This window comes from Paroedura picta, chromosome 8 (assembly GCF_049243985.1).
Source record: "Paroedura picta isolate Pp20150507F chromosome 8, Ppicta_v3.0, whole genome shotgun sequence".
NCBI classification, from domain to species: Eukaryota; Metazoa; Chordata; class Lepidosauria; order Squamata; family Gekkonidae; genus Paroedura; species Paroedura picta.
The window spans coordinates 34,701,532-34,718,519 of record NC_135376.1 but is presented as its reverse complement, the minus strand read 5'-3'; the positions used below and the strand labels follow the sequence as shown (position 1 = coordinate 34,718,519).

The 16,988-nt window shown below is 40.6% G+C and overlaps 1 protein-coding gene across 2 annotated transcripts; it reads left to right on the top strand.

Moving 5' to 3' along the window:
- Window positions 1-1,554: 1,554 nt before the first annotated feature.
- LOC143843233 (G-protein coupled receptor 35-like) lies at window positions 1,555-9,026 on the top strand. 2 transcript variants are annotated; one of them, XM_077348980.1, is made up of 3 exons: window positions 1,555-1,696; window positions 4,660-4,886; window positions 6,934-9,026. In XM_077348980.1, the coding sequence occupies exon 3, from the start codon at window positions 6,951-6,953 to the stop codon at window positions 7,881-7,883; it is 933 nt and encodes a 310-aa protein (XP_077205095.1). In that variant the 5' UTR covers window positions 1,555-1,696; window positions 4,660-4,886; window positions 6,934-6,950; the 3' UTR covers window positions 7,884-9,026. The 2 variants fall into 2 exon arrangements, with proteins under 2 accessions (XP_077205095.1, XP_077205096.1); XM_077348981.1 differs by lacking the exon at window positions 1,555-1,696 and adding an exon at window positions 2,932-4,298.
- The last annotated feature ends 7,962 nt before the right edge of the window (window positions 9,027-16,988 follow it).

Sequence of the window (16,988 nt, the reverse complement as noted above, 5' to 3'; positions counted from 1 at the left end):
GCGGATCGGTTTCAGGTGTGTGGCAGATTGTCAACGACGTTGTGCATAATGGCAAATCAGTAGCGTTTTCAATTGGCAACCATTGTGCGATTTTGAAGGCGTGCGAAAAGCCCCCTACAGTCTTAGGGTTAGGTTTTAGAGTTAGGGTTTCGGTTTAAGGTTAATTTTAGGGTTTAGGATTGGGGTAGAGTTAAGGTTTAGGGTTAGAGTAAGAAGAAGAGTTGATTCTTATATGCCGCTTTTCTCTACCCAAAGGAGTCTCAAAGCGGCTTACCTTCCCATTCCTCTCCACACAACAGACACCCTGTGGGGTGGGTGAGGCTGAGAGAGCCCTGATATCACTGCCCGGTCAGAACAGTTTTATCAGTGCTGTGGCGAGCCCAAGGTCACCCAGCTGGTTGCATGTGGGGGAGCGCAGAATCGAACCCGGCATGCCAGATTAGAAGTCCGCACTCCTAACCACTACACCAAACTGGCCCCAGACCAAGACGTCCAAGGTCACCCAGCTGGTTACATGTGGGGGAGTGGGAATCAAACCCAGCTCACCAGATTAGAAGTCCGCACTCCTAACCACTACACCAAGCTAGCTCTCTTAGGGGTTAGGGGTTTGGGTTAGGGGTTAGGGATAGTGCTTAGCATTACAGGTTAGGGTTTAGTGTTTAAGGGTTAGGTTTAGTATTTAGGATTAGGGGTTAAGCTTAGGGTTCCGTGTTTAGGGGTTGGGTTTAGGGTTTAAGGTTAGGGTTAGAGTAAGAGTTAAGGTTTAGGGTTAGAGTTAGGGTTGGTATCTAGGGTTAAGGTTTTATTGTTAGGGTTTAGTGTTTCCATTTAGGGTTAGAGTTAGGCTTACACTTTATGGGTTTAGGGTGTAGGGTTAACATTTATGGTTAGGGTTAAGGGTTTAGGTTTTAAAGTTAGTGTTTAGGACTTTGTGTTAGTGTTTGGGTTACAGGTTAGGGTTTATGTTTAGAGTTTTGTGTTAGGGTTTAGGGCTATGGTTTTGGATGAGGGTTTAGGATAGTGTTTAGGTTTAGGGATTAGGATTAGGTTTATGGTTAGTGTTAAGGATTGGCGTAGCATTTAGGATTAGGTTTAGGGTTTAAGGTTAGGAATTAGACTTACAGTTAATAGTTTAGGCTTAGGCTTTAGGGTTAGGGTTTAGCGTTAGAATTAGGGTTTAGGGTGAAGGTTTAGGGTTAGGTATTAGCATGTGGGTCTCGGGTTAAGGTTAGGTTTTGGGATTAGGGTTTAGAATTTAGTTATTAGGATTAGGGTTTAGAGATAGGATTTGGGATTATGGACTTCAACAGTTAGAAGGCTGCAACTCTGCTTAGGATCACACAATTAGTCCTATCAGGTTTAATACAAATTTTCAAGGTGCATTTGATTGTGCAGTAAAATCTTCTCCTACAAGCCATTCACAATTGATTTTGTATGTTGAAGATAAATGCAAGTATGTACTTCCTCTTTGTGCAAAATGCAATTACAGCTATAAACTCACAGGTTTCTTTTTCTGAGAAAAACAAGTAGGAAATGATCACATTGATGTCCCCACCCTGAAAACTGCACTACAAACAAACTCAAGTCAGACACTGTAGAATAACAAATCTTTGGGCAACATTAGGCTGAAGATAACTTTTAAATATTGAATAGAGAATTTTTTACCCCAAGGACTTATTGCTGATCCTGGACAAAGGTAACATATGTAACTTTCCATTTTTATTCCAGTTACCCTGTATCTTCAGAACTGATGATGGGTAGGTAACAGTGATTGAGTAAAAAGGAAAATTATATGGGTGGTTCTTTGAGTTTATGACATTGGCAATCAAATCTCATTTGTAGTATGGTTCTAAAGCCCTTTTTATTTCTGTCTGTACTATTTGGTGGAATTGATTTCATGTTTCGCTTGTGTTCACTGATGTGCATGCTGAGGCTTATCAACAAGAGAACTAAACTGACCTCATGTTTCAGTGCCAGGAGCTGACCAATTTTTAAAAAATCTAATTACAAGCTTCACAGCAGGAGACCTCAACATTGTTGAGCATATAATAAGTTTTGGAATTTTGAGGAGTGAGCACCATCACAAAAATGACTGTCATGGGGTACAAGGGCCAATCACAAAATGGCCACTATGGAATACTGAGGGCAGTCACAAAATGTTGGCAGGATGCAAGCTAAGCATCCTCCTACAATGCAGGTAGCTTCTGAATGAGTGAACCCTGCAGGCTCCAAGCTGATCCCTCCCACATTCTTCTGAAGCATCTTCTGTTCCAATGAAGTGGAGGAAAGCTAGAATTCTCTTGACTTAGACAAGAGAAGCTTTATTGTAAAAGTAATGGCTGCCTAGAACACTACCACCAGCGTGTACCATGGTGACAATGGGCATCATTATGACTAGTGTCATAATATTTATTTTTATAACATATACCAGTTGGCATCATGTGCATCACATGTTGTATATAACATAAAATGATGTAGTCTACACCTAGACAGCTTACAAGGTGGGGCTGAGAAAGTGCTGGTTAAGTACTGTAAAAGGATTCATCACAAGTTTTGCCTTCTGTAGGAATCAGCATCTATGATTAAGGAATGCTGAAGTTCTTAATGGCTGCTTATGTTTCTCCGGTGTGCACTAAGTGTTGAGTGATGGTACCCAGGTAGCTCTCTTGTTCAAGGACCTACCAAATTGGAAGAGGATGGAAGTTGTTCTACATGCTAAGGATAAAGGGCAGGTAGAGTATTTGTGTGAAGAAAAAAAGACTTTTGCAGTTTGACTTTGAGAAAGAGAGAGATGCATAGAAGTTAATGTTAACAAAAAATGAAACATTTTAGGGTTGCAGTTTCTTTCTGGAAATTAGTAACATAGCCATAGGAGTTGGCCCCATCTGTGTTCTAATGGTATATCTGCAAAGAATATAAAGACACTATAAGTCACTAGTGGTCTCTTTCATCCAATGAAAACCAATCCACAGCTAGTAATGCTGCCCATGTCCTAGAATTTCTCACTGCTCAGAGAACTGGAAAACATGTAATGGTATTTAGGCAGACAAGTTAAGAGCATGTGGGGGAACTTGATATAACAAATGTATCCTGCCTTTCTTACCAAAAGTGGCTTATATGAGAAATTAAAAACAATCTAGATAAAATACTTAACAATTAAATTTCAGAGCGAACACTCAATAGCAATAAACCTCATCAGTTATAATTGAAAGCTTAGGTAAGTCTGTCTGAAAACAATCAACATATGCATTTTTGGACAGACCATTCTATAACTGGGATGCCACAATATAAAAATCTCACACTTTCACGGGAAATGCTACGAATTATGACTCTTGCAGTCACCACTAAAAATTATTCACAGAAATTTACAAGCTACCTATTCAGTTATCTCCAAGGGGGGTTAAGATTACCATAGCTGGATCAGACTAGTGCTATGACAATATGAAGAGAGACTTATCCTGAGTTTCAGAAATGGTTGAGCATCTTCATGCAGCTCATGCAAAATAATGGAAGTAGCATTAAAAACTTTGTCAACCAATAGTAATTCAGTTATATGCTGTCTGAATTTATAACAGGTCAATGTGGCTGTAATAATAATCAACGTCTAAAAAACAATCATTCATTGGTATGCTTTATACATTGATATGCTTTATATAGAGCACATTACAATAAGTGACCCAAGAGCATCTTAAAAGACTAGCAAAATTTGTGGCAGGGTATTGTTGGAATATATAAGATCTGTAGTGTGCATGGTTCATCAGCATATGAAGATAATCTGGGAGGGGGCATTGGAGATGTGCATTTAGCATAGAATAGTAATTTCCTGATGTTTTTCAAATAATCTCCTCCTGTGCCCTGATTGGCTCAAGAGGAGCATACTCCTCCCTGCTTGTCTCCAGAACAGCCTGAATGACATCAGCAGAACAATTAGCCCGGCCTCTGTTTCCTCTTTCCATACAAAGTTTGTTTCTATTCTTAATAAAAAGATTATTATTTTAAGCATCCTGCTTGGTGTGGTGGTTAGGAGTGTGGACTTCTAATCTGGCATGCCGGGTTTGATTCCCTGTTCCTCCTCCACATGCAGCCAGCTGGGTGGCCTTGGGCTCGCCACGGGACTGATAAAGCTGTTCGAACAGTAATATCAGGGCTCTCTCAGCCTCACCCACCCCACAGGGTGTCGGTTGTGGAGAGAGGAAAGGGAAGGTGACTGTAAGACTCCTTTGGGTAGAGAAAAGTAGCATGTAAGAACCAACGCTGCTGCTGCTTTGCCCTCTTGCATATTTATACTCTGCCAACAGGTATGACCTTTCATGAGTCACTGCTACGTTTTCAGACAGAATGTGAGTCTATCCTATATTTGGGACAGTGGAGTCTTTTAAGATGCTTCTAGACTCTTGCTCTTTTCTATTGCTACAGACTGACAAACATGGCTACTCATCTTGAAATTTTCATGAAGTTAGAAGAGATAGCAGCTTATTTAGGTCATAAGTTTCATTATGTGATCAACCACAAGCTTCCAAATGCAGTTCTGTAATGCAGCATTATTTAACAACAGAAAAACAGAGTTATTAGTCATTAAGGGCAGGGTTGTTCTATGCTAGATCTTTCTCTTTCCTGTAGAAAGCAGCTACATTTTAACACAGCTCTTAAATCTTACAGGATCTGGAGAAAACTAACATATTAAGAACTACCAGCAGTGCAAAAAAAAAAACAACCAAGTGGGAATTACCCAAGAAGAGAGGCTGTGTCAAGATTTTCAGAAGAGCTGGCTGGCTAGTATTATTTAACAACAGAAAAGGAGAACATTAACAGGAGTACAAAAGGAGGAAAGTTTGTTCTCAAGCCTGACTAAAAGGATCCAGTGAAGAACTTTGAACTCTTAAGTGGTAAGTTTTTCCTCTATGAAGATGCTTTTCTCTGTTCAAACTGATGATGTATAGTCTGATGGCTAGTGGAGTCTCATGGGACCACACAAGTCAGATTTGCAAAGTATTTGCTCACATCTGTCTATTTCTTTAACTGCAAATAGGCTGACATTATGTAGTGATGGATTGTAGCTTGACAAAAAAGGCTGTCCCCAAACTTCATGGTAGGCTACAGGCCTGGGTGCATTCAGCATCTGCAAAACACACACACACAAGTAGATCTGAACATTGCAAAGATACACTTTACAAGTCTGAACTGTAGCTTTCAGCCCTGCAAATGAGATGTATTTGTTTATCTTTTTTTAATTTCTCCTTTTCCCATTTTGAAATTGGAGCACTTGATAGGACATTTGAAATCAATACTAGTTTTGGATTGCCTCTTTTGTTTTCAGGGGGGAAATTGTTTTGGTTCTTTAGGAGGAGGCAGGAGGGGGAGGAATGTCCAGTCTCACTCAATCTGGTAGCTGTTCTTAGGCATTGCAATCGATCTTGCTGATTCTTGTGTGTATGAACGAAGGGGAGCCCATTCCTCTTAGTCCCCAGTGACTATAGCTCTCGTATTCCATCTCTGAAGTTTACGATTTGGCCTAGAGAAATTATATAACTAAACTACACTGGAAAAATATAACATCAGTTCCAAATTAAATGTCATTCAGTAATCACCTAGATCCTAGAGCCCACTTGAGCACTAGCAATTACATTCAGTTTAAATTAGCACCACATAACTTTATGCATTAGGATTCTCTATGTACCAGCACTATATAAATGCTCAACATTACTACTAGCATTATGATGTTATGAAAGTATTTATCTATGTACTCAGTTACTTCATTTGAACTGCACCCTTATCCCTAATGGAGATCCAGAGCAGCTGGCATCATTCTCTTCTCCGTCATTTTACCCTCATATCAATCCTGTAGGGTAGGCTATGCTGAGTGTTTGATATTTGCCTGGGTCACCCAGCAAGCTTCCATGGCAAAGTAGGAACCTGGGCCTCCAAAATCATGGTCCGATACTCTAACCTCTCTACAATGTAGCAGCAATAAAATATATTGCATATAGCCAAAGGCCATGCCAGTCTTAAATTGAATTACTAATACACAAATTAATTATTATTATTGTTATTATTATTGTTGTTGTTGTTATTGTTATTGTTATTATTATTATTTCTTAGAGTTTTATACTGCCCTCCCATACAGGCGGTTTACAAGGAATGTTGTGGGATACATAGAACATCATGCATTAAATAACAGTCACAACATAACATATCAATAACAATCTTAACAATAAGTATAGAATCATAGAATCAGAAGGTACCTCATGGATCATCTAGTCCAACCCCCTGCATTATGCAGGACACATAGGTTTAACAGATTACCATAATTAATTCATTGAACAGTTTTAATAGAAGAACTTTCACAGAACCCTTAGGGAGGTCAGAAACATTCAGATTATGGAGGGTCTGTCTTGGGAGGACCACCGGATGTTTTTAGGTCGGATTAACCTCAGTTGAATGCCTGATGAAGGGTTAATGATATTAGGGTTAATGAGAAAATCATTAACAATCAAAATAGCTTAGATGAAAATTAACAAGGAGCAAAAAGACAACCTGGTCCCAAACACAAATCAGACTACAACAAAGCAGAGAAAGATTATAACTCAAATTTCCATAGTAGCCAATGTAAACAGTGAAGCCATGTGGGTGACATGAAGGTATCTTCTGCATCTAGAAGAAAAATAATTATCACCCTGCTAGATGTAGGCCACAGTGGTAAGACTGCCTCAAGAAATTTAGATCTAGACTCCCAATAGGGAAGCAGGATGAAACATAAGGAAAGTCCTCTACTTATGGAGCGACACAGGGATACAAGTCCTGTACAACAGGTTTTGGGGCAAGCAAACCTATTAAAATGCTATTGGCATCATTTGGAAGCAGATGACTGTGCAGGCTATTTTATAAAAGGTGATATTACAGCATCCCATAATTATAGACTTCTTCTTCTTTTAGAGCAACAGACTGAAGTAATGAACTCAGGACAGAACTGCATTGTATGTAATCATACATACATAGATGACATTCAATTGTATGTTTATATCCCAGTTTTCATCATTGGAGTCATCCTCAATGCCTTGGCTTTGAGAGTATTCTGCTGCAAACTGAGCAAATGGACAGAAACCCGAGTATATATGGTCAATTTAGCCATTGCAGACTGCTTGATTCCTTTTAATTTGTCATTCAAGTTGATTTTGAAGACAGCAACTGTGGACACACTGTGCTTAATCTTGGAATCTGCATACTTTATTAACCGGTACATGAGTATATTTCTAATTACCATCACAGCAGTTGATCGATATATTACCATATGGTACCCCTTCAAAGCAAAGCAAGTTAGGTCCCCTAAGAAATCAGCTCTTGTTTGTGGGATTCTGTGGATCTTAATGGTAAGTATTTTATGGTTAACTAAACGTCTGGATGAACGTGATGACCCTGGGTGTTGCTTTAAAAAGACTTCCAGAAAAGCATCCAAATCTGTTCTTGCATCCACTATTTGGGGATTTTTTATACCCTTAATCATTTTGAGCTTCTGTTCTATCCAAATCACAAGAAAACTCACAAAGAAGAAAAAGTCAAACCCACAAGAAAAAAAGATCATCCAGAAATCAATCAACATAATCTCTGCAAATATGGCTGTGTTTATAATATGCTTTTTACCAATTAACATTGCAAACATTATTCGGTTTGTAGCTGATTACATGAACGCCACCTGCATTACAATAGATAATATTGAAACTTTTGTAAATATTGCTGGAACGATTGCCAATACTAACTGCTGCTTGGATGCCATTTGCTATTACTTTGTAAACAAGGAGTTTCAAGAGGCTACCTTGGATCTAGCACCCAGCTATTTCTCATTTTACAAACAAAGCTCTGGAAATGAAGACTCTGAAATAATGTAACATAAGGGTGAGCCTAAGAATTGAATTGGCTTATGGTTGGATCCAACCAGCTTTTTCACTGTTGAAAGAAAGAGGAGGGGGTTCCCTTTGCCATCCAAAATCAATGCTGGGGATAATGGAACCCAATTGGATTAAAATCACAGGGGACTAAGATTGGAGGAAGAATGGGAATTAGTGGAGGTTGACTAAAAAAGCTGTCCAGACCCAGTGCTTCATACTGCTGAGAATTATGGTCCTCGAAAAACTGATGCTTCTGCCTCCAAAAAAGTTCTTCACCAACTCTTCCCCTTGGTTGGTTCATCGCTTCCCTCATTGCTACTTTAAAGATTAACAACCCTGTCTATATATGAACTGCAATTTAAATCTCCTCATGACTTCTACCAATATACCAATCTCACATGACCTGTTGTGCAAATGAGTAATATGCTCCTTCCATCTTCCTAGCTTGGTTTAAGGAGGTAAAGATGGAAGGAACGTATGTACTGAAAGCAATTAGACCATGTATTCTGGATATGTTCCCCGTTTGATCAAGAAGCTGGACTGACAGTTTCCACCATGGACCCTAAAATAGGTCCCATCATGCTCTGATGGCAACCGTTCTGATACAATGAAGTCTACACATACAAAATCCAGTGTGGCATGGATCATAAGGGCTGCTGAGGTTTGGTGCTTTCCTCTCCTCACAGAACCCCTTTGAAGTTCTTACCTGTCCTCTCAGCTTTCTCATAACATTACCTTTGTCATTCTGCAAAACGCAAAGGGTTGTATCAGAAACAACTGATAATTTGCATCAATCCCTTTTCCTGCTAAAGACCCTCCCATGTCATTTCTCAGGGTCCCTTATCCCCCAGGAACATTATTTCATGGAGATCAGTGAACTACTGGGGGGGGGGGAGTTCCATTATGTCATTGCAAAATTTAGTCTGGATTCAACCCAAAGTCTGCTCTGTTGACCCAAGCCTTTCATGTCAAACAGTATGTGTACATCTCTGGGTTTTGTTGCTGATTTACATTCATGACCTTGTAGCTTCTATGAACTGATTTTTTGTATTGTGTTGTAGCTACTGTTTTTATTGCTAATGTTTTATATTGTATGTATTTTTACATTTTATATGCTACAATAAATATACCTTGGAGCAAAAAGCCTCCATGTTTATGTTTAAAAAACATAATACTTTACTGGCCTTGAATTGTAGTACAGGGATGAAGTGGGATGAAGCCCACCAGTGTCAGGGGAAGAAATGGCAGCCATGAAGAGACGAGTCAAAGAATCAAAGGAGCAGTTGCAGCAGCAATGATAGCTACATGGAGAATCATAGTTGTGATCTCCTAATCTTTTCTTAAAATGGAAGCCATTCATCTATGTTGGGCAACCTGTTATGTATTGTAAAGTTGAGATGCAGAACTTATCCCTTATTTTAAAAATATATGAAGTTTGTAGTATTCCTAGAACAAATTATCAAGGAATCTACCATATACAGTGAACATGGGAAAGGCTCTTAAGACAAAGTATCATCAGACATGCTTTGCCTAATTAGAGATGGCATCACTTGAACAGTATTGCCTGAAGCAGGATTAGAAAGCATGTCTTTAAGAATTTAAAATACAAGAATCATGGATTACATAAATAAAGTTGGTCTGTTTGTGTGTATACTAGTTGCTAAACCTGCTTTAAAAGTGGGCGGGAAGGAGCAAAGCACACAGTGGGCTGGATCAAAAGGCAGGAGGGTTGTGGGCTCCTGACCCCACATGGAGCTTGGAGGAGTGTGAGACCTCAGGCCGAGACTGAAGGCCCTCCCCCCAAGGGGGGGACATTGTTGGGGCGTACGGATATAATTTTATGTATAATTATGATGATGATATTTAATATTACTGAAGTTGAGAGGTGACTATGGCTAGTGTTCCAGGGCATGCTGGCTGAAGGTCTCAAGTCCAATCCCTGGCATCTCTAGTTTAAAAAGACCTTAGCAACAGGGTAGGCAATATCAACCTAGATAGACTACTGGTTTGAAATGGTTATAATACATCCCCATAGGTTAAGATAATAGGCTCCAAATAAAACTTGGTGAGAGTTGGTTAGCCTTAATGTGACATCAGAGTGCAAAAACAGAACAAAGTAACAACAGATTATGACCTTTCCCTTTACTTGCTGTGCTCGGAATGAACATAAGGGTCATTTACTGACAGGCTGATTGTGACATATCACCTCTTCTACAGAAGCTGTTATAGGGATTGGACAATATTCATTTGCTCAGGCAGCCACAGACTTTTGCAGCGGGATTGCAAAAGATAGCTGAAGTAAAGTCTTGTGCTAGAAACTTACTTCACTGCAAGCAAAACATCCAGTCACAAATTGTATTTCTATCTGATGTTGTAAATCTTGGCTGTAAGCCAGTTCGAAACCACCACAAGTTCATTTGAAATCAAAAAGACAACTGCATACATTTCTAGCACTTTTTTAACAGATTAAACAAATAAGCATGATTTATAAAATGATACTAATGAACACCTTTGGTTTGGTCTGTATTATCCCTTAACACTTCTAAAGTAATCCAAGGCTGAACTATGGATTAGGTGAAGTTCTCTGGTTTTCTGGGGGCTTCTTACAAAAACGAATAGGCTAAAATGCTATGGAAAGTATCTTATATAGTCAATTTTGTGTACAGGAGGTAGCAAGCAGGTTGCTGTGGAAGGTTGCCTTGGAAAATTTCAACAGAAAAATTACACAACGTGAAAGGGTTAAAAACCCTTCTCTATCTAATTACAAGAGCCTCTTGTGGCGCAGAGTGGTAAGGCAGCCGTCTGAAAGCTTTGCCCATGAGGCTGGGAGTTCAATCCCAGCAGCTGGCTCAAGGTTGACTCAGACTTCCATCCTTCCGAGGTCGGTAAAATGAGTACCCAGCTTGCTGGGGGGTAAACGGTAATGACTGGGGAAGGCACTGGCAAACCACCCCGTATTGAGTCTGCCAAGAAAACGCTAGAGGGCGTCACCCCAAGGGTCAGACATGACTCGGTGCTTGCACAGGGGATACCTTTACCTTTACCTTTATCTAATTACAGGCGGTGGCTATATTTTGTGTGTGTGGGGGGGAGGGGGTGCTACTAAGGATCACAGAATTATGTTGCTTCTTTTTTGAATTAATTTTAAAAATGTATACAAATATATATATCTCAATCATACCATGTACACACAGTTATAATTACTAACTGTCCTTTGGTTTGGGAAATGTTTTTAAGAGCATGCCTTGCTTAGGAACAAGCATTTATTCAATAGTTAGCAAAGCAACTCTAGTGAGACTACGTGGAGGAAGAGCTTTCTGTTCCCTGTTGCTTTGGGGGCACTGTCTCTAGCCACTGGTGTTGTGCAACTGGAAGTTTGGGGAAGAGGGAAACAATCCTTTATGTTTATTTTTGTACAATTACTCACAGCGTGAGAGAGAGAACTCTGTTACCTCTTGCCTTTCACTAACAAGATGTCATAGTCCCATTGTATACGGTAGTGATCCCCAACCTGTGGGCTGTGGACCACATGTGGTTCTTCGACTAATTGGAGGTGGGCCCCGAAGGACGCCTTCTCCCCCCCCCCCGGCCCTTTACTTCATCCCCCCCAGCCCTTTACAACACACTTCATTGTTGTGGCGTGTCTGTATCTTATTTTGAAGGGATGTTTAAACATTACCATAGTGATCAGAGAGCCCTAGGGCAGTGGTTGAGAGTAGAGGAGTAAACTACCCCCACACACACCGGGCCTCAGTAAAAGGCGTTGAGTGGTCCCCGGTGACTGGTCCCCGGCATTGAGTGGTCCCCGGTGATAAAAATGTTGGGGGCCACTGGTATACGGCACTGGTCAGACCACACCTGGAGTACTGTGTGCAGTTCTGGAGGCCTCACTTCAAGAAGGACGTGGATAAAATTGAAAGGGTACAGAGGAGAGCGACGAGGATGATCTGGGGCCAAGGGACCAAGCCCTATGAAGACAGGTTGAGGGACTTGGGAATGTTCAGCCTGGAGAAAAGGAGGTTGAGAGGGGACATGATAGCCCTCTTTAAGTATTTGAAAGGTTGTCATTTGGAGGAGGGCAGGATGGTGTTCCCATTGGCTGCAGAGGAAAGGACATGCAGTAATGGGTTTAAACTACAAGTACAACGATATAGGCTAGATATCAGGGGGGAAAATTCACAGTCAGAGTAGTTCAGCAGTGGAATAGGCTGCCTAAGGAGGTGGTGAGCTCCCCCTCACTGGCAGTCTTCAAGCAAAGGTTGGATACACACTTTTCTTGGATGCTTTAGGATGCTTTGCGCTGATCCTGCGTTGAGCAGGGGGTTGGACTAGATGGCCTGTATGGCCCCTTCCAACTCTATGATTCTATGATTCTAACATACTTTCTGAAGACTCATTATTACAACAGGGGGAAAAATACCCACATGTTGGTTAAAGCAGAGATCTGAGTGCTTGCATTGCTGTAACAGGAAAGATTTAATACACATATTGATTTTCTAAACAGAGAAATCAAGAGATTTCCATTACAACAACCAAGTCCATCCATAAATCACATCATATGTAGGAAGAAGGCATTATAACAAACTTTCCCCCTCTTTGAAATGGAGAGCTCACAAGATTCCCCCTTGAAGTAAAATCTCTGAGGGTGGGGGTCTTCCTCTGTCATCTTCTCCTCCTTTGCCAGGCAGATCAGAGGAGGCATGCTGAGAGGGCACCAGCTTAAGAAGAAACACGAAGATGGCAGATAACAGCAAAGGGATTGGCAGCAAGGGCTTGGTGAGATACATCTCCCTCGGCAGGTATATGGCAGTGAGGCACTACCACTGAGCCTGGGTCATCTAGTCCAACCCCCTGCATTATGCAGGACACATAGGTTTAACAGATTACCATAATTAATTCATTGAACAGTTTTAATAGAAGAACTTTCACAGAACCCTTAGGGAGGTCAGAAACATTCAGATTATGGAGGGTCTGGCTTGGGAGGACCACCAGATGTTTTTAGGTCGGATTAACCTCAGTTGAATGCCTGATGAAAGGTTAATGATATTAGGGTTAATGAGAAAATCATTAACAATCAAAATAGCTTAGATGAAAATTAACAAGGAGCAAAAAGACAACCTGGTCCCAAACACAAATCAGACTACAACAAAGCAGATGAAGATTATAACTCAAATTTCCATAGTAGCCAATGTAACTAGTGAAGCCATGTGGGTGACATGAAGGTATCTTCTGCATCTAGAAGAAAAATAATTATCATCCTGCTCTCTGCTTTCTCATAGCCATTGTGGAGGGCTGGCCTGCAACCCACTTCCAAATCCATTTTTAGGTACCAACCCACAGGTTGAGAACCTCTGCACAATACCATCACCCCTACTTCCATGCAGTCCCTGAGGCAGCAAGCAGAATCATGTGAGTGAGCAGAGGAAGAGCCTGTGCATATATTCCCTTCTTGTGATCAGTGCTGCTGCTTTCTGAACACTGCTTTTCACAGGGAGGGAGAATACATGTGTACTCTTCCTCTATGTAATTTCACTATGCAGATAATTCAGCAACCATGCAGACGTAGGGCCATGGCCAGCATGACAGACAGCTTGGTGTAGTGGTTAGTAGTTTGGACTAGTTCTAACCTGGCAATCCGGGTTTCATTCCCACTCCCACACATGCAATTAGCTGGGTGACCTTGGGCTCGCCACAGCACTGATAGAGCTGTTCTGACTGAGCAGTAATATCAGGGCTCTTTCAGCTTCACCTACCTCACAGGGTGTCTGTTGTGGGGAGAGGAAAGGAAAGGCAACTATAGGCTGTTTTGAGACTCCTTTAGGTAGAGAAAAGTGACATATAAGAACCAACTCTTCTTCTTCATACTCATTCTTGCTGTTCCTTTCCACATGTTCAATGAATACACAGATAAGTCCACTGCCCAGGGTTAGTATAAAGTAGCTCCACAATGCCACTTTGAGTCCTCATTGGGGAGAAAAGATATTGATAAATAATTCAGTGTCAAATTTCATACACTTCCCGATAAGTCCAGGATTTTGCAAATGTCCATTTTAGTGGAACAGCTTCCAGTTGCTGAGGGGCTGGGAAGCCAAACTGGCTAAGAGAGCACAGGATGAGATGTGTGTCCTCTGCACACTGTTGACCCTATACCATGGCTTCAATCCAAATTGATATACTTTATCTTTTAGAGAAAGTCCTCTCCTGTTCCTCATCAAAGTCCATAGCAGGTACACACTTTTAAAGTACCTGAACATTTTGGCTTGGGGTTTAAAAAGATGGAATATTTTTGCCACCATCTTGAAAAAAGAACTCTGGATCTCATTCAACAAATGTTTAATATTTGTTTAAAGTGACCATGGAACAAGGCTATTTGGGCTGAACTATTAATGGCAGGTTTGTTTGTTTTTTAAAGAAAAATAACAGTTGTATAGTTCCCTATTTGGATCAGGGCAAATCCATTTGCCCAAGGAAAAAAAATGGGGGGAGGGGGGTCCACCCAACACTGCTTAGCTCACTCAGTAAATTATTTATTTGAAGTGGCTTTTAAAGCATTCTAAAAACCTAAACTTAAGATTACATTTGGTGAACTTTTTATATGATTATTTTAATATAAATTTGTATTGACTGTTTTTAAAACTTGTTGTTACCTACCCTCAGCTGTCTAGGGCAGGGCAGGTTATAAAAATAAAACTGATTGGATTGATTGATTCTCCAAGCTGTTATTAGCTAGTTTGGCCTTCATGATAAGAACAAAAAATGAACCCTCTGTCTCCAGAAGGCAGAAGTTCTAGTGGTCTAGGAAACACCTCACTCTTCCTGAGACCCTAAAGAGCTATCAGAGTAGACAATACTAAAGTAGCAGGACCACCAGTCAGTTTTTTATAGAACAGCTTCATGTCCTCTGATGTTTGACTGCTTAGTTTACGTAATACGTAAATTTCAATGGATCACCACCTTTGCAGATAGCCCCAGCCACAAAAGAAGTGACATTTAGAAAATACAGACAGGAACTTTGGGTTCACTATCTCTATAGAAAGAGGAAACACAAGGGAAGGAAACTTATTATCTGTGTGCCCATCTCTATGCTTACATACATTTAACTCAGCTCTGGTTAATGAAACTTACATTTCTTCAGAACAGGGAGTGGAGAAGAAATTGTCAAATCAGTATAAGTTCCCTGAATACTGCTATTTAGTGCCTTTTTTAATGTGAGATTTTATCTCTATGCGTTTCTTTCTCAAAAAGTCCTTTCTGTGAAATGGTGACTGCTGTCAGTAATTTCATAGAATCATAGAATCATGGAGTTGGAAGGGGCCATACAGGCCATCTAGTCCAACCCCCTGCTCAACGCAGGATCAGCTCAAAGCATCCTAAATCTGCATGAACACAAGATAGTTGATGCCCAACACTGAATTTAGTGTTATTCAAAGTACAAGTAGGCACTGGCAAAGACTTGCAAGAAGCATCTCATTTCCTCATCACCCGGCATTTCCTCTTTCCTTTTCTTTAAAGTCCCATCGCCTCTCCCTTTTTCTTGGTTCTGTCTCCCCTTCCCATCCAACAGCCAGCCTACATTTACCTGTCACTATGTCTGCATGTTTCCCTATCTCCACACCCAGCAGCTTCTGCCTAAAAAAATTATTCTTCTCCTTTACTCCATGTTTAAGGAGAACCATTGAAATTTTAATCTGTGTCAGTGAGTATTTATTATTTATTCACTTAGGAAATATATATGTCACTTTACCAGAGACTTGCTTAAGGAAGATTTAATTAAAACAATCAAAAAATTAAAACATAACCGGGGCGGGGGGAGTCATTCCAACTAGCCTGTCTAAATCCCTCTTTAAATCTATCTGTGCCTGTAATCATCACTACATTGTCTGACAGAGAATTCCACTTTTGATCACTTGTTGAATAAATGATGTTTCATCAAATGGGAAGGTGAGCAGTGGGGTGCCACAGGGCTCGGTACTGGGTCCAATACTTCTCAACATTTTAAGCTGTGATCTGGATGAGGGGGTGGAGGGACTACTCATTACATTGGCGAATTGGGAGGAGTGAATAAATATCCTAACAGAAAAAGAGAGAACCGCACCCAGGCTATCCAAATCAGTTAACGATAAACAATCTCTATTGTTTTTTTCATTTATCATTAAAATAGAGATTGTATAAATATATTGTTTATTGTTAATTGATTTTGATAGCCTGGGACAGGTTCTCTCTTTTTCTGTTAGAATTGGGAGGAGTAGCAAACACCCCAGAAGATAGAGTTCAACAAGATCTGAACATGCTGGGATAATGGGCACATTAAAAGAAGAGTTCTCTTCAAGTATTCGAAAGGTTGTCACTTGGAGGACGGCAGGGTGTGGTTTCTGCTGGCTGCAGAGGAGTAATGGCTTTAAACTACATGTAGAACAGTATTGAGGAAATCAGGATATCAGGGGGGAAATAGATATGGGGAGGGGGGAATTTTAACTCTTTAGTCCCCTTTAGAAATCTTTTCAAAACTGCCAGTCTAGGTTGGTATACACTGCATCTGAGATATTGTGCCTGCACACAAAGCTCATATTTTGAATAAAACGTTGTTGTTCTTAAAGATGCCACTGGACTCTAAATTTGTTCTGGTGCTTCAGACCAACACCGCAACCCCCCAGGAATCTGTTTAAAACTGCATGCTTTCCCTGCACTGTGCAGTCTGTGTACTACACTAATAAACTGTGCAGATTATTGTAAATTATATTTGCATATGCAAGGGTTAGATATGGTCAAAATGGACACCGGCCAGAACATGACAAAATTAAGAGAAGCGGTGCAAGATCGAACATCGTGGCTACAGCAGAGCCATAGGATCGCCAGGAGTCGGACTCAAATGAATATCTAACATCGTCATCATCATTTGCAGAAGAGCTCTAGTCCTCAAACAAATCTAGAACATTCTTGGGGTAATTATTGAAACAAAAAACCCTGCTGACATTGGAGTGTTTGTTTGGAGCAGGTCTCTCATCAACCTCGCCCTCGGGATCACATTTCCCGCCCAGAGCTGACCCCGCCCCCCACAGACAAGAGCCCGTCCAACCAATCAACGTGCAGAAATGGTGCTGGGTC

Excerpts from the sequence above, each read along its gene's own strand:
- LOC143843233 (XM_077348980.1), top strand. The coding sequence starts at position 6,951 with ATGAACTCAGGACAGAACTGCATTGTATGTAATCATACATACATAGAT.